Here is a 25656-nt window from a genome sequence, read left to right as displayed (position 1 = left end):
CACCAGGGTGAACCTGAAAGCCAAGTACAGCCAAATGCTGCCTGGCAATGGAATGTAGCATGAATGACCCTCATTCAGAACACAAGCCCTGCCCAGCTGAGGCAACGGTCATATTAAAATAAATAAGCTTCCCCCGATATTGCATCCCAGTCCCCCATGGTCATGCCTCTAAGCCCCACATCTGAAGGGAAATCAGCCCCTCAGCTCTTGTGAGCCCAGCTGCCTTAGAATTTCCAAGGGGTGTTTGTCTAAGGGACTGATGCATTCTACCTCTTGGGGGTAGATAAAAGAATTAACTGTGGAAAGCCGAGTTAACAGCATGCATAGATGAACCTAAGTCTTTGAGTAGCTCGACAAGGGTGATAGATAGGAATGTGTCTCTGATCCATCAACTTAAAAATCCTATGTGGGTTGGGGGTGACTCTTGGTGGGTAATTCACCCATTTCAATACTTTCAGTGCTTTAGGGACAGTTCTAGAACCCACGAGTGAATTCAGGTTTCAAGGTAGAATTCCTCTTCTATGGCTTTATCCATGTTACTGTGACCTACCCTCTGTAGGTTACTGTGACCTACATGTTACTGTGACCTACCCTCTGTAGGTTACTGTGACCTACATGTTACTGTGACCTACCCTCTGTAGGTTACTGTGACCTACCCTCAGTGACCATCTCATAAAAAGCACACCTAACCCAAGCCCCAAATGCCTGCAGCTTGAAACTGCCCTTGCCATCTAGGTTTAAGGAAAGGCTGTTGAGTCTCCTGACGTTTTCACTGTAACATTGCCTCTGCTCCTTTCAGACCTGGCTATGTTGCCTAAAGCTTGTGGTTGCAGGATATCTTCTTATGTATATTAGAAATTGTGCCAGCCAGTTGCGGGTCCTATTCCTTGGTGAGGCTCTATACTACCAGACCCTTCCATATGAGAATTGTCCCTCTCCTACTCCATGTAATTCTGGTGGGGCTGTCAATCAGTCAAGAGTTCCCACCTACAATAGTGGTCATAGGACCAACGATGACCAATCATAGTCAATCTCCACTGGTTCTCAGAGAGAATCTCGTTTTCTTAGATCATGAACCTGGATCTTCTGGGACCCTCTTTTCCACCACATTTTGTAAAGCCATGAAGTCATCGCTTTACACAGGTAAAGCAGGACTCAGAAGCTGGAGGGGGAAGAACAGGTTCCTAATGACAGCTGTTGATCAACTAGATCCAGCCCTGCCCCAAATCGTTTTCCATACCCTTGAACGCTGTTGCATTAGCCAATACATCTTCTAAAATTTACCACATTCAGCTTGTATGAGTGTGATTCCTTACAACTAGCACTTACAATTGGGGGTTCTATTAATGTTCCCATTCACTTAACTATAAGATGTCAAGGGAGTCTGCATATTATCTCACTGGATACATTTCTTTTCCTTATGGACATGTATCACACATCCACTGCAGCCGTCAGAAGCTCCTTCTTTCTTATACAGTTCATTCTTTGAATCTACTGCCTTACCTGAGGATAGCAAGTTAAATGGAGAAGATGAACAATATCTCCCAGATCATTTATCCCCATGAACTTTTCTCTAAAAGGCAGACTGTTGTGTTACTTTATCACCTTAGAGAATCCCTACTGAGAGTAGCTTTCTGAACAAGACCTTTGCATTCAACCCACTGTTTAGGACCTCACTGGGAAAGCCTCTACTCATCGTAACCCTGTATTTCCTTATTCACTGGAAAAGAGCTAATAGGGTCAATTAAAATGAATTTCACAGGTCCTTGAACTGCCTGCTTCCTAAGTTCTTCCATTTTAACTTTTTGGATGATGCCATTCTAAGGGTTCCAACATTCCAGGCCAGCCATTAACACACCGTTTCTTTTCTACAATGCCCTTAGCTTCGGACCCACCAGCACAATGTGGGAATGATCCTTTAGGCCAGGGGTTGGCAAATGACAAAGCCAGATCCAGCCCATATTGGTAGTTATTGGAACACAGTCACACCCATGCATTTATGTATTGTCCATGGCGGTTTTCGTAGTTGCTACAGAAACCATATGGCTGCAAAGCCAAAAATTATTTACTATCTGACCCTTTACACAAAAAGTTTACTGATCTCTGCTCTAGATTAGCATTTCTTGATTGTTTCCTCATCCTAGCACCACAGAAAACGGTACTCTGAGAGAAAAAGGAATTAATATCTTGACAAGCCTTTGGGCATATTGTTTGGTAAAGTCTACTCTAGACCACTTGGGGCAGGACATGACCTGGTATATACTTGGGACACCACTATCTGATAGCCTAGTCTTCTTTTTGACATATCTGGGTACAAGTACATGATCTACATCTTGGTTCTGTAAGTCCTATGTTTTGATTCCCATGTAGATTTTAATTTTGGTCAAGGCCAAGGTTATTTTTGTTCATGGGTGGTGGTGGTGGTGACCTCCTGGGCACGCTGACTTCCTGTGCAACTGTACCTGCAGCGTAAAACGAGACTTGTAAGAGCACAAAGATGCTCCCATCACTGGTGGGATGAATGGGAGCCATTTGTGGTTCAAAACCAATTACCAACATACCTGTGCCTGAGTTAGAGCATGTGCCCCTGAATATGTGGTCAGAATCTGTTCCAGCTATCACAGCCACTTGCTCCTTTCCTTCAAGCAGTGCCACAGTGAAGTCACTATGGGCAGAGAGGGCATAGTTAATGCCCATATTCTGAACTGACATCCCAGGGTTCTGGATACGAACTGGTGTCCATGGAATACTTACCTCTGTATTCCAACCACACCAAATGTGGAATCCTTAAACGGCCACCATATTTTGAGGTCCCATCAATATTCTCTCACCTTTTCTCAATTTATCAGGGCATACATTCATTGCAGAAGCCATGACAGAAGCGGCTGTCCACTCTTTATATCGCCATAGAGAAGAAAGGGGGGTTGAGGACCATTCACACCAACAGAAAGAATGAAACTGCAAGTTTATTTGAAAGTATAAAATTAAAAAAAAACCTAATCAAAAAACAAAAGCAACCACGCACAACCTTTCCAGTTTACATCAACTTTGAATGTCACACACGATTTATTTACCACTTGCTTGCATTTTTTTAAAATGTCAATTTCAAAGTAGAAGGAGTTGAGGGCAGGTGATAATGATCATAGCTGAACGATTTTAATGCTAAAATAAAAAGGACTCGCTGATCTCATTTGAGAAAAGAGAGCAGGGATGGTTTTCTGATCGGCATAGATTTAGGCCATGTATAAAAAAACATCCTCGTTGGAATGAGTTAAAAAATAATGCTGGCCACCTATTTGCTATTTTGAGTAGGGGGAAAAAAACAAAACAAAAAACCCCTGCAGCTTTGGTGTCCTATTTATATCTTTTTAAAAACAGCCATTAAAAAAAATCAAATCTATAATAAAAACATCTCTGTGTTTGTTTGAAAAAACAACATTAATAGGCTCTCCTTACGCTACTAAGGCCATCTGTCTTTCCTAAGATGCCTGGAAGCTGAAAAGCGCGTGAGACTAATTCATCACATGATTAATTAAAATTAGAATCCTTTCCTCTAAACAACTTCCAGAGCACCAGAAAGCAGCAGGGGCCACCAGAGGGAGAAAAGAAGCCACTATGGCTCACAGGAGATGAAATATTCAGCTAGAGTTCCTTACATACTTCGGCTGCCACCAAAAGTTCTTTCTTCACTGGATTACTCAGAAAATAACTCACGTTATTTTAAAAATGAAAGATGTAGGCAACTATGTTCCTTTTCTTAACTTAAAAAAAAAAAAATCACTTTCCTGTAACACACTTTGAATTTGGTTTAAAAAAAAAAAGCCTACAGAATAGGATCATTGAATGCCACTTCATCCCCCCTCCTGCAGGCTCCGTTTGAATAAGCATCAAAGAGGTTACTGACCACATGGAAAGCAGCCCTGCATGGGTGACAGCTGCCCGGAGTGGCTCCACTTGGTTCCAGTTTTGTTCCCCCACAGCCATTAGTGTGGATTCTTGACGAATAACACCTACGTTTCCACCCATGACTTCCTGAGGGGGTTGGCACTGTGGCTGGCTGGGCACAGAGAAAGAGGAAAGCTTCCATAAACACAGAGCCTATGAGCCGAGGGAGAAAGGCGTCCCTCTTTCTGCGTCCTTCAAGACCTCGATAAATAATAACTCAAAGTGCAACAATGCACAGACGCCTGGCACACAGGTCAGTCTGGGGGACTTGTTACTAGCCTGCTCAGCGGGACAAAGGAACCATCATCTCCTTTTGCATCTTTGCTTGGACCTCTTTAATGGAAAAACAAACAAACAAAAGACAGCTTTCCTATACACATATAAATAGTCCCTTAACTAGAAGGGAAAAAACAAACACACTGTTTCAAATGCATTTCTAAGAGATTAAAAAAAAAAAAAAAAGTCCGAATGGCAAATCTTGACTCCAAACTATTATCCACGTCTCTCAGAGGAGAAACTATGGGATGCTCGGAGAGGCCCGAGCCTCACTCTGATTCCAGCCCTAACCCTAACCTGCAGCGCACGAATCTGGGCCTTGGGAAGGGGGGTGAGTGCAGCCCAGGAATCCAGGCTCTCTCGGGGGAGGTACTGAATTAGGTTCTCACGTTGAGTTAGAACCTACAGTGTTCTCAAGTCCAAATGCACAGGTAAAATGACTGCTGAGTGTCAGGGGGACTTAGGGGGCGAGTGCTGAAGCTGCATGAATGGGCAAGGCAGGCTGGGTGCGGCTTACAGGGACAAAGGGCCAGGTCAGATTTCTGGGCAACTCAGGTTTGGTACTCATCCCTTGTTGTACGGGCAGGTCACAGCTGGGAGGGAGACGATCCAGAAGGCAGGGAAAGGACTGTGGACCAAAGCAGACCCAGGATCTTGGCAGCCTGTACTTTAGGAGCTGAGAACTCAGATAAACTCATGGTGGGGCGCCCTGCCTGCTCTGGAATGAGGCCGATGATATATGATCCTGGAGAAAGCTCTCAAAACGAGCATTCTCGGACAAATTTTTAAATCCAGACTCTATCCAGACCTGATGGTTTCAGAGTCCTTCAGAAAACCAGGATGACACTGTTGACTTCTGAAGGGCGTGACTCACGGCAACAGGGTTCTTTGGCCCCGACCCAGAGCAATGAACAGCCTAGTGCAAGGCGGGTTCTGATGCTCCCCTGGATTCTCTCCAGAGTGGCCATCCAATGACAGCCTCCCGGTAGGACCACCCAACCCAAATCTCCAAATGGAGCTCTAAGGAAGCAGCCCACAGAGAATCTGGTCCAGTGTCCTCTGCCCTTCTGAACACCCCATACGGCACAAACACTGCTTTCTCAAGGGCCACCTAAGTACTGCACTCTCTGGCCACCTGCTCAGCAAGATTCCAGCAGTAACAGAATGATGTGCAGAGTGAGGCTGTGATCCTGGGCCCCGAAGGAAGAGTAACTGCCCAGAAAAGATGCACATACATCAGGGCAACTGAGAGGCCAGAACAGTGCCAGGTCGCCCTCCGGAGAACATCCCTGAAATCTGGGGAAGGAGGTGAACAGAGAGAGAGCTGACACCCCACGTCACTCCTTGAGGCCTCCTGAGGAGCTTCCCACGAGCGCAAGTTGTTAGGATGGTAACAAGTCAGAGCAGATGAGCCCATGTGGACTTTGAAAGAGCTGGATTTTATACTTCTTCGGCGCCCCGGCTGGGTGCAGAGTCCCTAGGCTCCGTGGTGCCTTCCTGTGGGCCAGGCTGCCCCGGCCTGTGGCCCGTGTCTTCCATACTCAGGAGGCTGCTGGCTGCCTGGGAACTGGTGCTGTTGGCGCTGCCAGACCGGGAGCGGTAAGGGGGCAGGTCGGCTTGGTTCAGAGACTCGGTGTCTGAAGAGTAGGGCGGTGGAGGGAGGTCGTACCATGCGGGTCTGCGATGGAGAGAGCAGGATGGGGCGGGGTGGGGGGAAGGGGGGGAGAGGAGGGGGAAGAGAAAACATTAGGAGCCCAGGCACGGCAGGCAATGCCAACGTCTGCCCTTTTCCGAGCGGATGCTGACATCGGGGATGAGATTTTCCTTCCAAGGAGAAAGGCAATCCAAGGACTAGGAAAACCAGTGATTTGTAAGAAGACGAAAGGAACAGGTCAGCGTGCTCTGCCTGGCCTGTGCCAACTGGACAGTGCCCAAACCACAACCTTTGGCAGGGAGAATTCTAAATACTCCCCGGCTCATCCTGGGTGGTCTGGCAGGGCTTCACCTGGCCTGGTGTTTCGATAGAGCCCCTGACAGTCCACAGAACTGGGGGTCCTTACTGAAAGCCCACTCTCACTGGCTGTGCGGACTTGGGTGAGAGGATATCCTCTCAAACCCTCAGTCTCCCTATCTATATAAGGGAGTAATAATGACACCTTGCTTGCAGTGAAATAACTTAAAAGACATTTTATTTTCCAGCTCTCATTTATGGAAGGCTTACTATGAGTCAGGCACTGCGCCACCTACCTTACATCCCTTATTTAATGCTCACAAGAATTCTAGGAGAGAGCCATTACTTTCATGCCCATTGTACTGGCGAGAAAACTGAGGCAAAGGGGCATTAAATGGCTTGCACAGGATCACACACAACTAGTAAGCAGCAGTGCTAGGATTTGAACCCAGGAATTCTGTCTCCAGATGCAGCAGTTTTAACCTTGCCCTACAATGGATGGTCCAAATGAGTGAGGTCTTGTGTTCTTATGCTTATTTGCAAAGATGTCCTTAAGGACCGCTCCTTGGAGCTTTGTTTATCTTTTATGAGGAAGGAAAAGGAAGATTAAATAATACAAGAGCTGCCACCGGAGAGGGTTCAAGGAGGAGCCCAGTTAGCCCAGGAACACTGCCTGCAAAATGCCTCGTGCCACACCTGGTGAGTCCTGGGCTCAGTGGAAGAGGAACGCTGAGCAGGGTCCCTGCAGGGCAGGGGATGCTGAGAACCAAGGGGGACTCAGGTAGCTGTAGTCCCGGGACTTCAAAGTGGGTTCTTTGGGTACCTTGGAGGTCACCAAAGGAGAGAGGAAGGCTGAGCGGGCAGGAATGAGGTCTACTACTGGATCCAACTACAGAACTCTGGGTTTTAACTTTATATTTTGGGGTTCCTTGTACAGCTCCACCTGTGATGAAGGTTCTACTGCTTAACAAAGCTTGAGAGTTCTCTACGCCACCTCCTTTATTCTATAGATGAAGCCAAGCAAAGTTAAGGAACTTATTCACTCATTCATTCACTCACTCACTCACTTATCCATTTCATTCATTCAAATAGGAACCAAACCTCGAGTATATACTGGGCACTGTTCTGCGGTAGCAGGTGAGTGCCCAGAGCTGGTCAGGGTCCTGGACGTGTGTCCGTGTGGCATTACCAGGGAGGAGGAGGGATCTGAACTGGCCAGGATCCTAGCGGTACGTCTTCAGATGAGTAACTTAAAAATCTCAGCTTTCTCGTCTGTAAAACTGAGGCACATATAGACCTCCCTCGGTGAGTGGCTGTGAGGACTGAATGCGATGATACATGTGAATCGTTTTGCGAAGACTCAGTAGAAGTCAAAAGCTGCCGCCGCCTTTGCAGCTGAATGCAGGCTCCTGGCAAGACCAGGATCCCAGGCACGCGCACATGGACGCCCGCCCCTGTGTGGGATGACCTCCCTCCCCGAGGCTCTCCCAGCACGCACCTTTGGTCCAGCAGGGCCTCTGAGTAGGAGGGCGGGGAGCCCACGTCAGACGCGTTCTGCTCGGCTTGGCTGGCCACGTACTGGATGCCATTGTTGACGTTGTAGGTGACGTTGCAGCGGTGAGGGTGGTCCAAGACCACCAGGCGGGAGAGCAGCACGGGGTGCTGGAGCCGGTGCACTGGCAGCGTCATGAGGTTGTTGCGCTTCCGCTGGTGGTGCAGGACCAGAGCCAGCAGGGCCACGACCAGCACAAAGATGACGGAACTGCCGATGATGGCATAGGTGATGCTGGGATAGTACACGAGCTGGTTCTCCGAGGTCACGAACACCTGCCCGCTGCCTGGTTCTGAGAAGCCCCAGAGGCGAGAGAAAAGGAGAGAGGTTACCAAGTCGGCGCACCCATCTGCCGCAAAGTCAGGCCCAGGACGGGAATGCAAACGTTCGCAGGAGCATGGTTCACGATAGCCGCAAAGTGGAAAGCACCCCAATGTCCATAGGTCGGTGAATGGATAAACAAAATGTGGGCTGCCCATACAACGGAATAGAATCTGGCCATAAAAAGTACTGGTGCATGCTACAACGTGGACGAGCCTCAGAAACGTGCTAAGCGGGCTTCCCTGGTGGCGCAGTGGTTGAGAGTCTGCCTGCCAATGCAGGGGACGCAGGTTCGAGCCCTGGTCTGGGAGGATCCCACATGCTGCAGAGCAACTAGGTCCGTGAGCACAACTACTGAGCCCGCGTGTCTGGAGCCTGTGCTCCGCAACAAGAGAGGCCGCGATAGTGAGAGGCCCGCGCACCGCAATGAAGAATGGCCCCTGCTCGCCGCAACTAGAGAAAGTCCTCACACAGAAACGAAGACCCAGCACAGCCAAAAATAAATAAATAATATTCAAAGTACGTTTAAAAAAACCAAAACAAACAAAAAAAAAACAACAACAAAAACCTTGCTAAGCAAGATAAGCCAGACAGGGCTTCCCTAGTGGCGCAGTGGTTGAGAGTCCGCTTGCCCATGCAGGGGACACTGGTTCGTGCCCCAGTCCGGGAAGATCCCACATGCCGCGGAGCGGCTGGGCCTGTGAGCCATGGCTGCTGAGCCTGCGCGTCCGGAGTCTGTGCTCCGCAACAGGAGAGGCCACGACAGTGAGAGGCTCGCGTACCGCAAAAAAAAAAAAAAAAAAAGATAAGCCAGACACAAGAGACCACATAGTGTACGATTCCATTTATATGTGTCCAGGAAAGGCAAATTTATAGAGACAAAAAGTCGATTAATGGTTGCCAGGGGCTGGGGGTGGGAATGGGGATTCACCGGTGATGGGCATCAGGGATCTTGCTCGGATGATGGGAATGGAAATGTTCTAAAACTGGATGTGGCGATGGCTGTGCAAAGTGATACATTTACTAAAACTCATTGAATTGTACAGTTAAAACGGGCAGATTTTATGTCATGTAAATTATACCTCAATAAAGTTGTTAAAAAAAAATCAGCCCGGGGAAATACAATATCCAGGGAACAGGAGTGATAGTTCCAGTGACAGAAATCAGTTTTTCTCTGGAAATTTATCATATCACATACGTGAGGAACACTGGCCAGTGTATCTGGGGTTCCTTACGTCGGCAAAGTATTTATTTAATGCCCGGCCTTTGCCAAGCTTTCAAGATGGAGAGCCAGCAGAGCACAGGCTGAAATCATGGACTCTGGAGCCAGACTAGGTTCAAACTCAAGCTATTCAGCTGACTGGCTGCGTGCCCTCTGGGAAGTGGTCAACCTCTCTGTGCTGTAATTTCCTCATCTGTGAAATGGGGGTGGTATTAGTCCCCACCTCACTGGGCTGTCCTGAGCATGAAATGAGTGAATAATTATCAAGCACTTAGAACAACAGCTGACACACTGCGGGTGTTCAAGACATACAAACGTGTTTTATCACAGCTACTTGCCTCACAGCAACTCCGTGAAGTAGGTGCTGTAACTGCCTTCTTTTTAAGATGAAGAAAAGGAAGCTTGGAGAACTTGGGTCCCCTGACCAGGGTCACAGGGTTAGGAGGTAAGGGGCTGTGCCTGATTTGAGCCCTGTGGTCCGACTCAGAGCCTTGCCTCTGACACTCTGCCCTGCAGCCCCCTACCAAGACCAGCTAGGCAACCGGCACGCATTTCCTCAGAGGCCCTAGGACGAAGGCCTGGTACACGCCCCAGCCCTGCAGGCTGCCAGGCCCCTCCTCTCCACGTGTACTAAGGAGCTACACTTCCAACACTCAGGGGAGAGGCTTCCCCGTCAGCAGGACACACCTGGCAATGGTGGCCAGGCCCAGGCTGGCCCGGGACCCCAGAGCGGCCCCTCCTCGTAGAAAGTCGGGGACCCCTCTTCTTTGCGGAAGAGCCACAACTACCCACAGCTGCGGCCCAGCTGCAAAAATAATCTAAATGCAGCCTAAGTGAGCAAGTCTGCGACCACACCCTGGGCCCGTTCAACCTCTGAAGCCGTGAAGAGGTTTTCGTGGGTTCACAGTGGCCAGCGTGTAGGCGTGAAGTGGCAGCACCGCCCGCTGGCTGCTCGGGTCCCGGGCCCCTCATCACTAGATCGCACATGGCTCCGTTCATCATGGATCTCCAGTGAGTAGGATGGTGTCTGGCACAGAGTCGACACCCAATAAATGCATCCAACTCAACGAAAAAAAATCTGTGTATTCACACACCCTGGTAAGGTAGGTGCTATTATTAGTTTATTATTCCTGTTTTTCAGATGAGCAAATTGACTCAGAGGTGAATTAAGGTGTCTAAGTGCACAAAAGAACTAAGCAGGGCAGTCAGAACGAGAACCCAGATATTTCTCCTTCAAAAGTCCACGTGCCATGCAACACACCATCGCCCCTCCTTTCCCGACACAAACAGTTCCTGATTCCCCACATCATCCTAATCTGACACAAAGAAAGACCTTCCCCCTCAAGCTCCAGGCTGTGTTAATTTTCGTTCCAGTCACGCTCAGACATGGACTAAAGGCTAAGAAGATTCTCCAAGTTCCTGTCGGTCACCGTTTCAATGATGAACTGTATAGAAAGAAGCAAGCAAGATCCCAGAGGGGAGGCAGAAGCGTGCTGCAGACGGTTACGGGAGAAAGGACTGAGGGAGTGCTGTCTGCTGTGTGTGTGTGTGTGTGTGTGTGTGTGTGTGTGTGTTTCAGATTTCAGGCCTAAAAGAGAAGAGCCTCTTTATTTCATCTCTAGCACAGAGCTGAAGGGTCGAATTCTGGGGCCGTCACTGCTAGCTGCTGCTCAAGCAAGTTATTTAACTTTGGGCCTCTCACTGTTGTGGCCTCTCCCGTTGCAGAGCACAGGCTCCGGACGCGCAGGCTCAGCGGCCATGGCTCACGGGCCTAGCCGCTCCGCGGCATGTGGGATCTTCCCGGACCGGGGCACGAACCCGTGTCCCCTGCATCAGCAGGCGGACTCTCAACCACTGCGCCACCAGGGAAGCCCTATCACGACAGTTTTTGAGCAGATGGGAACATCCTGAGGAGGAGGGCCGTCTTCTAATTAACACAGAGGTGGTATCTGGACTGACAGAAGGACTAAACCAACTGACACCTGTGACTTGGGGTTCCTTTGCTTCTAAAAGATTCCCTCCTCCAGATGCAAATTGCATTTCCTACAGGATACGATTATTCACCTCTCAGACTGGGCAAAGGCAAAGTCTGAGTTCACATTTTGCTGGCCAGGACTTGGGAGAACAGGTATAATTATTCACGCATGGCTGGTGGGAGGGTAAATTGGTACAACCCAGGGTGGTGATGGGGTTAACAATATAGATCAAAATAACAAACATACATTAACAATACATATCAAAGTAGAAAAAGTACATATCCTTTGACCCAGCCATTCCACTCTTAGGAATCTAACAGATATATATACTCACACAAATGAGAAGTATTAATACAAGTATTCATGGAAGCATTGTTCGCAATAGCATATATATCAGGAAAGATCTAAATGTCCGTCAATTGCAGCCTGGCTAAATAAATGATGGTGCCTCCAGACGTACCACACCTATTTAAGAAACTAGGGCAGCTCTACATAGACTGATGTGAAACAGTCTGAAAGATATCGTGATAAGCTGAGCAACAACAAAAAAAGTCCAGTAGAGAATGTTCTGAGTATTTCTAGAAGGACACACAGATCTGGTACGACTGGGAGAGAAGAGAGGCAAGAGGGAGACGTATTTTTCATTGTTTACTCTTTTCTACTTTGTATTATTTATACTGTTTTATCCCGTCAAAAAATAAGCATCTTGTCTCTTCCTCTGGCTTTGCCTAGGCTGATGTGAGTAGAGGTTTCATTACTGGTTTCCTTCCTTCTCTCCCTGTAGTGTGAGGGCTCCTGGGGGAGTTTCACTGCCACTCACTCACTCGGACCCCTCCCTGAGTCCAGAATTCCTGTTCTAGAAGGTTCACTGCCCTGTTCAAACCGACGCCTTACCATTCTCCTGAAAGCTCAACTGCCTCTTTAAAAAATTTATTTTTAAAATTAACTTTTCTCCAGAGTAAATATTTTTAAAAGTCAGGTTTAGTGAGGTATAATCGATACACAATAAAACGTACCCTTTTAAAATGTACAATTAGATGAGTTGTAACCAAATGTAACAGTTGCAGGAAGCACCACCACAAGCAAGATATCAAACATTTCCATCCCTCCCGTCATTGACAGCCACTTGGGAATCACTGATCTCTTTTCTGTCCAGATAGGTTCATCTTTTCCAGAAAGTCAGGTAAGGGAATCATCTAGTAAGTAGCCTACTGTGTGTGGCTTCTTTCGCTTGGCATAACGCTTCTGAGGTGCACCAAGGTTTCTCTGAGTGTTACTATTTCATTCCTTTGGACCGTTGAGCAGTATTCATTGCTTGGATGCAACACAATTTGTTCATCCGTCCACCAGTTAAGGGAGGGAAGTGGTTGTTTGCAGTTTCCGGAATGCATATCTTTGTGCTGACATATATTTTCCTATTTTGGCGGGTGTATACCTAGGGCAGGCTGCTGGGTCGTATGGGAAGCGTATGCTTAATTTATAAAAAACCATCACACTGTTTTTCAAGGTGGCTATAGCACTTAGCCTTCTCCCAGTTGCTCTGCATCCTCCCAGCATGTAACATAGCTAGCCTTTTCAATTTCAGCCATGCTCACAGGTGCATGGTGGTATCTCACTGAGGTTTTAAGTTGCATTTCCCAATGACTAATGATGTCGAGTATCTGTTCGTGTGCTGATTTGCCATCTGTATATCTTCTTTGGTGAAACACCTATTTAAATCTCTTGCCCATTTTAGAATTGGGATGTCTGACTACTTATTATTGAGTAGTAAGAGTCCTTTAGATGTTCTGGGAGACAAGTTCTTTTCCAGATGCGTGTCTTGCAAATATTTTCTCCCAGACTGTGGCTTGGCTTTTCATCTACTTTACTGTGTCTTTCTGAAGATAAGTGTTCACATTTTTTTATGAAGTCCGCTGTATTAATTATTTCTCTTGTGTTCTGTGTTTTTTGTATTCTATCCAAGAAATCTTTGCCTAGGAGACGTTTTATAGCTTTAGCTCTTACATTTACAACTATGATCCACTGCAAGTTAATTTCTGTTTATGGTACAAGGTGAAGTTCAATGTCCTTTCCCCCCATCCCTTTGGATATCCAATTGTTCCAGTACCATTTGTGGAAAAGCCTATCCTTTTTTATTGAATAACCTTGGCACCTTTGTTGAAAATCAATTGTGCATACAAGGCTGGGTCTATTTCTAAGTGATCTATGCTGTTTGATGAAGCTACATGCCAATCCTTATGCCAGTAATTGTGCTGAGAACTACAGTTTTACGGCAAGTCTCAAAATCAGGTAGTGTGGGCTTCCCTGGTGGCGCAGTGGTTGAGAGTCCGCCTGCCGATGCAGGGGACATGGGTTCGTGCCCCGGTCCGGGAAGATCCCACATGCCGTGGAGCGGCTGGGCCCGTGAGCCATGGCCGCTGAGCCTGCGCGTCCAGAGCCTGTGCTCCGCAATGGGAGAGGCCACAGCAGTGACAGGCCCACGTACCACAAAAAAAAAAAAAAAAAAAAAAAAATCAGGTAGTGTGAGTCCTGCGTGCTCTCTTTTCTTCCAAATTGAATTTTTCTCATTACAAAAATATATTAGAATTAAAATTTAAAGTAATATAGAAATGTTCATGACAGACAACCTCTCCCTCACCCCTTACACCTACTAGAAAAAAAATAGTTCACAGTTTGGTGTAGACTAGGGGTTGGCAAATCTTCTGTCAAGGGTCAGAGAGTAAATATTTTATGATCTGTGCGCTATACAGTTTCAGCTACAACCACTCAACTCTGCCTCTGTAGTGCAAAAGCATTACAAATAGTACATCAATGAATGAGTGTATTTGTGTCCCAAACTTGATTAAAAAAGACAGCCAGCCAGACCAACCGCTGAGAAACTATCATTTCATAGATTTCTCCAAGCCATTGTTTATCTTCTCTTATTTTGAGAATTACGTTTGTATTACATGCATGTAGGTGACCATGTGTTAGATTTTAACAAGGAAAAATTTTTAGGAATGTATTCACTTCAGATCAATAATCCTTCAGGAAGAGATAATAGTTCTTAAAACTTCCAGCTAAGGCAGAGAAAACAATTACTACATTTTACAATTGATTTCATTGTAAGTGTTCTTTTTTTTTTTTTGCCGTATGTGGGCCTCTCACTGTTGTGGCCTCTCCCGCTTCGGGGCACAGGCTCCGGACGCACAGGCCCAGCGGCCATGGCTCACGGGCCCAGCCACTCCGCGGCATGTGGGATCCTCCCGGACCGGGACACGAACCCGCGTCCCCTGCATCGGCAGGCGAACTCCCAACCACTGCGCCACCAGGGAAGCCCTGTAAGTGTTCTTTTAATTCAGTTTCAGGAAGATCTTATTTCTTGACATTTTTTATGTGTAAAAATGCCTGAATATCTTCATTAAGCCTGAATAATCATGTAACTATACATAATTTTCATAGATCAAAAGTTATTTTAAAACATCATCTAGATATTGCTTCAAAAACTGTAGTGTCAAATAGAATGCAAGGTTAAAAAAAAAAAACAAACAAACAACAGGCAGCAGATCAGATTCAGCCCACTGGCCGTAGTTTGAGGACCTGCTAAGTCCAGATCCCTCAAAACTCTTCTTTGTGTATGTACACACGTGCTTTTCTTCATGCTGTACAGACATTTCTACAAATGGACATCTTCCTCACTCACGCACACCTTTGTGAAGAAGGAGCTGTGTAGTATCCCATTATATAGGCACACCACAATTTCACCAATTCCTTACTGATGTACATTTTGGTTGCTTTTTTTTTTTTTTTTTTGGGCGCTCTGACAAACAATGCCACAACAACATTCAGGCAGACCAACCAGACCATGAGAGCCATGAGGGGAGGGCCAGGCTTGCTGGTCTACTTCTATACTCAGTGCCCAACACAGAGGTTGAGTAAATTAGTCTGTGGTCACTGGTGCAACGATTTCTTAGGATGGACTGCGTTTCCGTGGCCATCTAGTCTCCGGGGCTGTCTTGAACGCTCTCCTTTTCTCTGTCCACACTGAGCCACCAAGCGTGGTCAATTGCTGCTGTGCAGTGCTTCTCTAGACTCTGCTTCTGGTCTCCATCAGGCCCAGACCAGGAAGAGAAACCTCGTTGTGCTCTTGCTATCTTTAGTCTCTTTGTCCTCTAACCATTCTGCAATACTCTCATCAGATTGAACACGACCCAACTCTGTCGCTGTGTCATTCTTATAAAATTATTCAGATCCAGGACCCTGAGTGGCTCACATCACCCTCCCCAGCCACGCATTCAGCCTCTGCAGCCTTCCCCACCTTGGCTTCCCAGTACCAACCCCTGGAGGATGTGGGGAGAGAAGTCCAGAGTTGGAATGTTGCATTGCTATTTGCTTTGTGACCTGTTGCCCACTCCTGATTTGAAAGAAATAATAATACAAATAATACTAACAACCACCATCCATGTTTGCTGGGAACTCAAAAACAGAGTAATAATCATGATATCATCATAATGATTATCATTGCAGCTCTCATCCTATCAGCAATATCTTATGTGTTTACATGTATGACCTCTGATTTGTAATCCTTAAACCATCTGCAGTGAGTTGAATGGTGTGCCCCCAAAAGATATGTCTACTGGGAGCCTCAGAATGTGACCTTATTTGGAATAAGGATCTCTGAAGATATAATTAAGGTAAAGATCTTGAGATGAATTAGGGTGGACTCTCAGAGTGTCCTTATGAGGGACAGAAAAGGAGAAGACCCAGAAACAGACAAGGGAAAAGGCCATATGGAGATAGAAGCAGAGATCGGAATCTTGCAGTCCCCAAGCCAAGGAACACCAAGAATTGCAGGGAGCCAGCAGAAGTGAGGAGAGAGATGTGGTTCTCCCTCAGAGCCTCCACAAAGAACCAACCCTGACAGTACCTGCATTTTGGACTTCTGGTCTCCAGAATTGTGAGAACATAAATTTCTGTTGTTTTAAGCCACCGAGGTAGTGGCAATTTGTTTTGGCGGCCCTGGGAACCAAAGACAGCATCCTGTGAAGTAGACCATTATTTTACAGAGGAGGAAATGGGGGAGCAGGTAGGTTAAGTCACTTGCCCAAGTCCTCCGTGCACCTGGGTTATGATCAATAGCTTTGTTAGAGCTAATTAGAGAGGGAACAGGGAGAAACCCAGCCAGTCTGGTTCCAGAATCCCTGCTCTTCACGTATGACTTTCTTTCATGTTCACCCCTATCTCCCACCATGAAGAGGAGTTCCTGGTGGGCAAAGGCTGGGCTCTCCCCTTCTTGGAGCCCTACTCAGGGCCAAATGCAGCCTTGTAAATACGGTAGGTATTCCACGCGTATTTTTAGATATCTGTAAACTGACTTTGAGACACAGTAATTCACAATCTCTCCATTTACAGAAAGAGTCAAACATTGAATAAGAAGATGAGGGCAACCTTGAAGCTGAGGCATAAGAACTGGGCCCCCTACTGCTAACCTTCATCCTGTATGTATGATCTCACCTCAACCTTACGACCACCATTTTTTTACAGATGGGGAAACTGAAGCCCAGAGAGGTTAAGTAACTTACTGAAGGTCACAAAGCAAACAAGTGGTACAACTAGTATTTGTACCCAGGAGTCTGATGCCAGAAGTCACCACCCTGTCCCAGGTAGTTCTATACGCCCTCCCCTCCCCTTTCCCGCTTGTCCTGTCCAGCTGTCACCAACCTTATCTCTCTTGGATAAGCGATAAGTCATTGCTTATCTATTGAAGCAATGAGCAATGATAAGCAATGGAATCATTGCTCCAATAACTCCAATGACTCTGATCAATATATTCTGAAATGTCTTCTGTGAGATGTAAGAGGTATTTCATGACAAAGCGTACCTTGGTCAAAGAGGTATGAGAAAAAGTGGATTCGACAAATTAAACCACTTTCTTTGTAGCTGTTCAGAGTGCAGGCTCTGGAACCAAACTGTCTAGATTCAATCCTTGGCTTTGCCACTTACTGGCTGTGTGACCTAGGACAAGTTACTCTACCTCCTGTGCCTCAAAATCCTTATCCGTGAAACGGGATAATAGTAGAGTTCACCCCACAGGGTTGTTTTATGGAAAATACATGAAAAACAAGAGTTTAGAACTTTGGCACATAGTAAATACTCAACAAAGCCCAGATATTAATAGCTATCATTACGGGACTTTTCAGAGCCTTTACCAGGTAAATGTATACTGTGATGCCTCCTGAGATGATGTGGCTATTCCACCAGCCCTGGTGCTTTGCTGACATGGACAGAACATACATCACATTCCAGAAGTTGTCTTTCCATAGGTCACTAGGGCATGCCTGACCTTTGGGTAAGCTGCTGGAGGAAAGCTCTGCGGCTGTCGCTGCTAACTTAAGAGGCAGGAGGTGAGGGGCGACTGCCTAGCGCCCCTCCTGCTCTGTGCAGCACAGGCACTTGCCTCCCAGGCCACACCCAGTTATGGGCCAGCATCCCCATCACTGACTGAAGTCGGCCAAGCACCAGGAGCCTCGGACTGTGCAGCAGCTCCTGCATGTGAAATGAGAGATTCCCTCCATCGGAGGGCTGTCCGACACCCTGCCTTCCTGACACCTGACAACACCCAGCAGGCAGGAGCTGATCCTGTTCAAATGCGCAAAGAGCCCAAGGCTGCCCTGGGCCTGTTCTCCGGATCCTCGAGTTCACTGTGGCCCCTGCATAATCAGCTCCTCGGTGCTACATCTGTCTGGTAAACCTTATTACCCAGGGAAATGCTGAGCGTGCACACTTGGAGCTTCTGAGTGCAGAAAAGTTTCTGAATAATTTAGGGGAAAGGGCTGGTAATAGAATCGTTACTCCCCGAGGGGGAGTTTTATTGACCATGAACAAATTCATGGCTTCTGAGATTTCAGAAAATCTAACACAATGACCTGGTCCCCTGCACCCCAGGGAAGGGCTATTCGTTCTGCACACACCGAGGTCTTGTGTTCCGGTCCCAGCGCAGAGGGGGGACAGAAAGAGTTTAATGAAGGGACAGTGGGAAGCTGTTCCCAGCCTCAGGCCTGAGAGGGTGAGGATGTGGCTTCTGGAATCCGGTGGGACCCGATGGGAGCTGAGGCCTTTGGGGGAGGAATGTGCCCTTCGCCAATCTGTGGCCTGCAGGCAGGGAGCTGGGGGAACAGATATTCTGACCTTTTGTTTTCTACCCTCCAACCTCTTGCTGATGCTTCCTCCTGGCCGAACCCACCCAGAGCCAGAGGGTAAGGAGGTTCAGCCAGTGCAGCCCAGAGGGTCAGCGGTGCACGTGGGTGGGGGTGGGGGTGGGGGAGGGGGAGGGGAGGAGGAGTGTGGAGACTGGCTGATGAGAAAATTCAGGGCGGGGCCCCCTGCTCCTCGGCTGCGACCTTTGCCCTCCTTCCCTGTCTCAGCCTGCAAACCCTACCAGACTCCCAGCCCTGACTCAAACGCCACTACTCTCGTGAAGCCTTCCACTGTCCCCTCTGTTGGAATGAAATGGTTCCTTCCTGTGCTCTCCTCACAAGCTGTCCCCTCTGCTGGACCCCCGTGACATCTTGCTTTATACCACGTTTGACGACACGCAGGCGGCAGAGGGACGACCCGCTGCCCTCTGGCCCCGTGCTGGGCAGCGCCGCACCGCAGTGCTCACGCCCCACGCAGGGAAACACTTGCCTTCCATGCTGGCAGCCACGCCCACCTGACCCTGACCTGCTAATGGACCAAAGCAACCAAATGAGAAAGCCAAGGCTATCTATGCAGAGCTCACTGTAGCAAGGGAGTGAGCCACCATCACCTGCATTTTGGCAGAGACTCCGAGGAAGGAGTGGAAGAGCATACAGTGGCCAAAAGGGAGGGATTCGGGTGTGCTCTGACCAGAGGCTACCGGCCCAGGGAAGCCGGCGGCGGGCGGGGCATCTGATGGGAACAGCCGGGCAGGGGGCGGGGAGCATATTTCGCTTCCTCTGGTTGGTCCTAAGCTGGAAATGGGGCCAAAAATTGGGGAAGCTGTCAGTTACTAATCAAGTCTTGGATGTTCGGGGTCCATTGTTACAGGGGTTATTGTTTGGCTTCCTGGGCTGGCTGTTGGAGGTTGGGGGTGAGAGTTCTGCTTTTACACACGGTCTGGTCACTGCCCATCTGTATATTCAGTTTCTCACTGACTATCCAACCCATGGCCCCAGGTCTGGCCCAAATCCCACTTGTGCTTGAGTCCCCCTGATGCCCAGGGCCAGTCTATTGCTCATTTTCACCATTTGTAAAGTAAGGGCGATAAACGTCCAGCATGTAGCATCTCTGTGGAGCTTAGAGCTGACGCAGGTGAAGTCCCTGCCTGGGAACAGCGAGTCTGCTAATGTCATCAGGTACCTGACTGTTCTTGGAGGGAAGCGAGGTGTAGGTATGAATGAGGACGGGTCCATCCAACGAACAACAGGTGGCGTGTGTGATGGTCAGGCGACATTTGGAAGTTTGATGGACAGGCTCAGAGTTCTGGTTCAGCCACAGACCCCATAAATGACGCTGACCAATTTCCTGCAACTTTTTTTTTTAAAGATTTATCTGAACCAGGTCTTTCTCTCTCTTTTTTTAAAATTTTTATTATATATTTTATTTTTGGCTGTGTTGGGTCTTTGTTGCTGCATGAGGATTTTCTCTAGTTGCGGTGAGCAGGGGCTACTCTTCGTTGCGGTGCGTGGGCTTCTTATCGTGGTAGCTTCGCTTGTAGCAGAGCCCAGGCTCTAGGCGCGCGGGCTTCAGCAGTTGTGGCACACGGGCTCAGTAGTTGTGGCTCGCGGGCTCTAGAGCACAGGCTCAGTAGTTGTGGCACACGGGCTTAGTTGCTCCACGGCATCTGGGATCTTCCCGCACCAGGGCTCGAACCCGTGTCCCCCCGCACTGGCAGACGGATTAGTAACCACTGCGCCACCAGGGAAGTCCCTCCTGACCTTTCTAAGCCTCATCTGTAATGTCAGGATTAAAAACCTGCCCCACCACAGAGTTGATAAGAACATTAAAAACCTGTTTTAAATCCAAGCCAAGTGAACCAATTGTGAGCTGGATGCTCTGACTTCCTCTTGTCTGTGCAAAGACTCTGATCTCTGCACGCCTGAGCTGACTGGCGGGAAAGAGGAAATGATGCCCAGAGGGAAGCAGGCAGAATAGCCAGGATTTTAGGGTCATGGAGGCTGAGGCCTTCCAAGGTTTGTGCTGAGAGTTAAGGAGGGATATCTGGCTGGGGGCATGTTCATTTATCACTCAGATCCCAGACAGATGGTTGGACCTTGAGCTTATGGCTGGGGATGCCAGAACCAAAACAGCAGAGACCTGACCCTGGGGATGCTCACGTGGGACAGGCCCTGGGGCCCCACTTCTCTCCAGGTTCCCCCAGGATCACCTCTACCAGCCTGCAGCCATGTCCTCTCAAGCAGGGAAGCGTCCAGGAACTGTCCTGGCCATCGTAAGCCAAGGGCATCCCTATATCCACCTGGACTTTTCCTTGTTTTTTAAAAAACATCCCACGGGGCTGTTGTGCCTTTGTGGATCTCCATTCCAAGCACATCTCCTGTCCCAATTTAGATGTGGATTGAAAAAGTTTAATTTAAAGGGCAGACTGGCAAATGACTGAATCAAAAGAGAACCACAAAAACCCCACTGAACCATTGCCATGGCAACGCAAGTTTCTAAAATTAACCGAAAGGAGGGTGATGGGAAAATCCTTGCTGCCAGCCTGCCCAGAGTCAGACGGCCCACAGCAGGAGGCATCCTGGCCTGGAGCCAGAGGAAAATTAGAGAGGGGATCCATCTGCCAGGAGGGAACTAGGGCTCTAAGACCATTGAGAGCCAAGAGATGAGCACATTAAGATTACATTCAAAACGGGAGAGAGGGAAAAAAAGAGAAAGTTCTAAGACTGGAGATAGAATGAGTGGATATCTCCCTGGGAATTCTAGTGGTTCTTATTCCAAGAGACCCCAGGGGCTCTTGTCCTCCCCACCTCTCACATTTGCCCGCCCTTGGGCAAAGGGGACAGGAAGTGTCCCTAAAAAGCCCTGCATTTTCAATAAACGCTATTGAGCCAGCCAACTGTTACCAGTAGCCCCTAATTTACAAGCCGCTCACCGCGAGGAGGGCGGCTTGGTAGGGAGGAGAGCCCCCCGTGATCCAGAGCTCTCAGAAGCCTGCCGAGAGCTGCTGTACATGCTCAGAGCTCGTTCTCTGGCTCTGATGAGGAAGAGCACCAATGACAGCCAGCGAGTGAGGTGGTGATGAATGGCCTCTGCTAAGACACTAGCCCGGGGCAGTATCACACAATTAGCTGGATGGTAAGGAACTTAATTGGCTATTTAAGGCGGAAAAGGGCTTTTTTTTAAAAAAAAATAGAAATTCAGATTGCTGCCAAAACTCAGTGATAGGGCTTCCCTGGTGGCGCAGTGGTTGAGAGTCTGCCTGCCGATGCAGGGGACGCGGGTTCGTGCCCCAGTCCGGGAAGATCCCACATGCCGCGGAGCGGCTGGGCCTGTGAGCCATGGCCGCTGAACCTGCGCGACCGGAGCCTGTGCTCCGCAACGGGAGAGGCCACAACAGTGAGAGGCCCGCGTACTGCAAAAAAACCAAAAACAAACAAACAAACAAAACTCAGTGATAAGGGTAATTGGGAGCTAGGGCCTCTGTAGCATTTTTAGAACTCTGCTCAATTGTGTAATGGCTTCACAAACATCAACAGAAGAGGGCATGCAGTGAGGGGGGGTACTGTAGTTCTATGCTACGTCTTCTACTGCAGACCACAAAAAGCAAAAGCCAATGGGAGCTGGCAGGGGAGAGGCGTGCGACATTGGGATCAATGTTGTAATCATTCTAACCATCAAAGGGGCTCCTCTCTCTTGTGTACAGAGTGGCTTCAGCCAACTCAGGCTCCTGCATATGACATCCTGGCGGCTCCTGCAGGCAACGTGCTTGAAATGGATATACGTGCCTCCTGGAATTTGCTGAATAAGGAGGGCTGTACAGAATTACTGTTTCTACGGTGTACTGTATCTATGTACCTGGCGTGGTTGGTGGAAGTTGCAAAATTAAATGCTTAGCAGACATACTTTGAACTCGATGGTCAGTTGGTTTCTGGAGAGTTACAATACAATGGTTAATGGAGCCTGTAGTGTCAGCGGCCAGAGCGGAATCCTGCTAACTCAAGTGGGGTGCTTCGATCAGTTTGTGAGTGCCGTAGAACCATAAACAGATAGCACTGCAGGGAAAAGCTAACCCTAAAAACTGGGGAGAGGAAAATTCTATCTGAGGCATGCCACAGTTGCAGCAAATAAAACCTCATTAGCACGGGGCTGAGAAAATAAATACCATCACATATCAATTACGACCCCACAATGGCATCCCGAGCCTAGAGCCGGAAGTCCCAGCATCAGCTCTGTCTTCGCCTTTTTTCTTTTCCATTCATGTCCAACCCTTTTCCATTCATGGCTGACTCATATCCAAAGGCAGGTTTTGCTAATTCGGCTTCTAAATTGTGGAACGGATTAGCACAAGAACGTCCTAGCTGGCCTCCCAATTTCCACCCTTGCTCCTCGCCAATCGATTTTCTGCACAGCATCTAGAAAGTTGTTTTTAGGAAGTAAATAAGATGGCTGCTCATTGTACTCAAAATCCAACCTCCTAACAACGGCCAGGAGAGGCCTCTCTAATCTGGCCCTCAGCTCTTCCACAACCTGATCTTGAGCCATTGACCATCTGGTACCCCAGGCTTTAGCTCAGAGGTCAGTGAAGTCTGGCCCACTGCCTGTTTTTATAAATAAAGTTTTACTGGAACACAGCTTTTTTCATTTATGGACTGTCCGTTTCTGCTTTTGTGCCGCAAGGCTGAGTTGCATAGTTCTGACAAGCAACTCTAGGGCCCACAAAGCCTAAAATATTGACTGGCCACGCAAGTCTAATTTTAAATCCTTGAGCAGATGAACATTGTAATAAGCAACGAGCTAAGAGGGATACCGGCTGCTGTTATCCAGAGTACAGTCCCTGTGGGAAGTTACTCTAATACCCCAAATGTGGCAATCATGACAAGGTGCCTGTAACCACTACAGAAAGTAAATGGTGGAACCAAGAAATCAAGGAAGAAGTCAAGCACAGCCCTTCCCAGCCTGGCCTTCACCAGCTCTGACTTTTTGTTGTCTATGGAAGTGAGTGACTAAAATGTTCCTACAGGACGTGGCAAATTTGGCCTCAATCTTGGATATGAAAAACCTTGAATGGTTAAAAATCTGTCTGTTCTCTGCCACCACCACCTCCCTGGCTGGTTAGGTAATATTGCCTGACTCTACAATCCTGTCTTCTGAGAGGTGCTCGGATGGTACGTATCTATGCTTCCTGAGATGAAGGTTGGCTGGAGGTTTTAATGTTCTCCAAGACGAGGTGCTGGAAGCTCCATTCCAACACCTGAGGGCCTCCTGGGAAGTGGGTCCCTGAACCTGGCTCTTCCATAATAGATGAATAACTTACAGGGTCTGGGGCAGTGGGGGATTCCATGACCTGCCAGATTCTTTAAAGAGGAAATAATCACCACGTATCCCCAGGGCCATCTTACAATCCGTGTATCCCTGTCAAATGCTCTCCAGACACCAAAGACAGGTTAGAGAGCTCAGGCAAGCATTTTTAAATATTAATGGGGATGTGTTAAAACAAGCAAGGGGAGAAATCAAAGCTTCTGTCACTGACAGAGGGCCCAAGCCGGCCTCCTTAGGAGAAATAAGAGGACCCAGAAGGACAGATGTGACACAAAGATGAATCCTATGATGTGCCGACAGTGGAGGACACCCGCTTATTCATTAATCATTTACTGAACGTCTGCTGGGGGCCAGCCGGGGTGCCAGGGGATTCTGGGCACAGCTATGGGCTGGGAGTTACTGGGCAATGGACAAGGACCCCTGGGAACCTCAGGGCTACCACGGCTGCTTAGGTTTTTAACATTTATTTTTTGAATAGGCAATCTATGCATGGTTCCAAACTCAACAGGTAAAAAAGGGTTTGTAGAGAAAAGTTAGTCTGTTTCCCCATCTGTCTCCTAGACACCACATTCCCCTCCCCAGACGCAACCACTGGTACCAGTGAGTGTGTGTGTGTGCAGCACATACGTGTAGGCCTCCAGAAATATTCCAGACATATATTAGCAAATATCTATTATCTTGGACACTATGGTAATTAAAATTTTTTCACTTAATGAACTACATAATATTTTAAAAAAACCAAGTAACATTTTGCCCATTTAATAACTACCTATACAGCACTGACTATATGCTTTTTTAAACTTTATTTTTTTAAATTTATTTTTGACTGCATTGGGTCTTTGTTGCTGCGCGCGGACTTTCTCTAGTTACAGCGAGCGGGGTCGGTCTACTCTTCATTGCGGTGCGCGGGCTTCTCATCGTGGTGGCTTCTCTTGTTGCCGAGTACGGGCTCTAGGCGCGCAGGCTTCAGTAGTTGTGGCTCGCTGGCTCAATAGTTGTGGCTCGTGGGCTCTAGAGCGCAGGCTAAGTAGTTGTGGCACACGGGCTTAGTTGCTCCGCGGCATGCGGGATCTTCCCGGACCAAGGCTCGAACCCATGTCCCCTGCACTGGCAGGTGGATTCTTAACTACTGCACCACCAGGGAAGCCCTAAAATTTTTTTTATTTTGAGATCAGTTTAGATTTATAGGAGAGTTACTAAAATAGTAGAGCGCCCACATACCCCACAGGCAGCTTTCCCTAATGTTAACACCTTAACTAACCATGGAATGACTGTCACAACTAAGAATTAACCTCGGAACAATTATATTAACTAAATGATAGGATTTATTCAGATTTTGCCAGATTTCCTCACTAATGTTCTTTTTCTGTCCTAGCATCCAATCCAGAGTCCCATGCTGCATTGGACTCTGTGAACCTGTGACAGTTTCTCAGTCTTTCCTTATCTTTCATGACCTTGACACTTTTGAAGAGGCCTAGTAGTTATATACATTAAGAAGAATATCACAGAGATAATGGGCCCTTCTCTGTGTGTCTGGTCAGGGGATGCCTGCTGTGTATTTATTGATCTGCCAAGATTCTATGCTGTAAAGTTACTTTTTCCTTTTGTAGTTAATTAATATCTTGGAGGAGATCCTTTGAAACTATGCAAATACCCTGTTTCTGCTTAAACTTTCACCCCCTAATTTTAGCATTCATCCTGGATTTTGCCTGCAGCAATTATTACTGTGTTGTCCTAATGGTGATTTTCTCCTTCTCTCCTTCCTTCTACATTCATTAACTGGAATTTTTCTGTAAGGAAGCTTTGCCCCTTCCTCCTACTTATTTATTTAGTTGGTTATTTATTTACATCAGATGGACTCATGAATATTTATTTCATTCCCTGAGCTAGACTCCAGTCCTATTATTATTTAATTTGT

General features: G+C 47.7%; 1 protein-coding gene across 2 annotated transcripts in view; it reads right to left on the bottom strand.

The window, feature by feature from the left end:
- Nucleotides 1–2948: 2948 nt before the first annotated feature.
- LDLRAD3 (low density lipoprotein receptor class A domain containing 3) overlaps nucleotides 2949–25656 on the bottom strand; it is a 256308-nt gene continuing 233600 nt past the window's right edge. For both annotated transcript variants that reach the window (XM_033860472.2, XM_073808777.1), the window contains 2 exons: nucleotides 7671–8016; nucleotides 2949–5899 (listed from right to left, as the gene is read on the bottom strand). In XM_033860472.2, the coding sequence (XP_033716363.1) occupies nucleotides 5662–5899; nucleotides 7671–8016 (584 nt within the window). In that variant the 3' untranslated portion in view covers nucleotides 2949–5661. The remainder of the gene's footprint in view (nucleotides 5900–7670; nucleotides 8017–25656) is intronic.

Source organism: Tursiops truncatus, chromosome 8 (assembly GCF_011762595.2).
Source record: "Tursiops truncatus isolate mTurTru1 chromosome 8, mTurTru1.mat.Y, whole genome shotgun sequence".
NCBI lineage: Eukaryota > Metazoa > Chordata > Mammalia > Artiodactyla > Delphinidae > Tursiops > Tursiops truncatus.
This window is presented reverse-complemented; position numbering and strand designations above follow the sequence as displayed.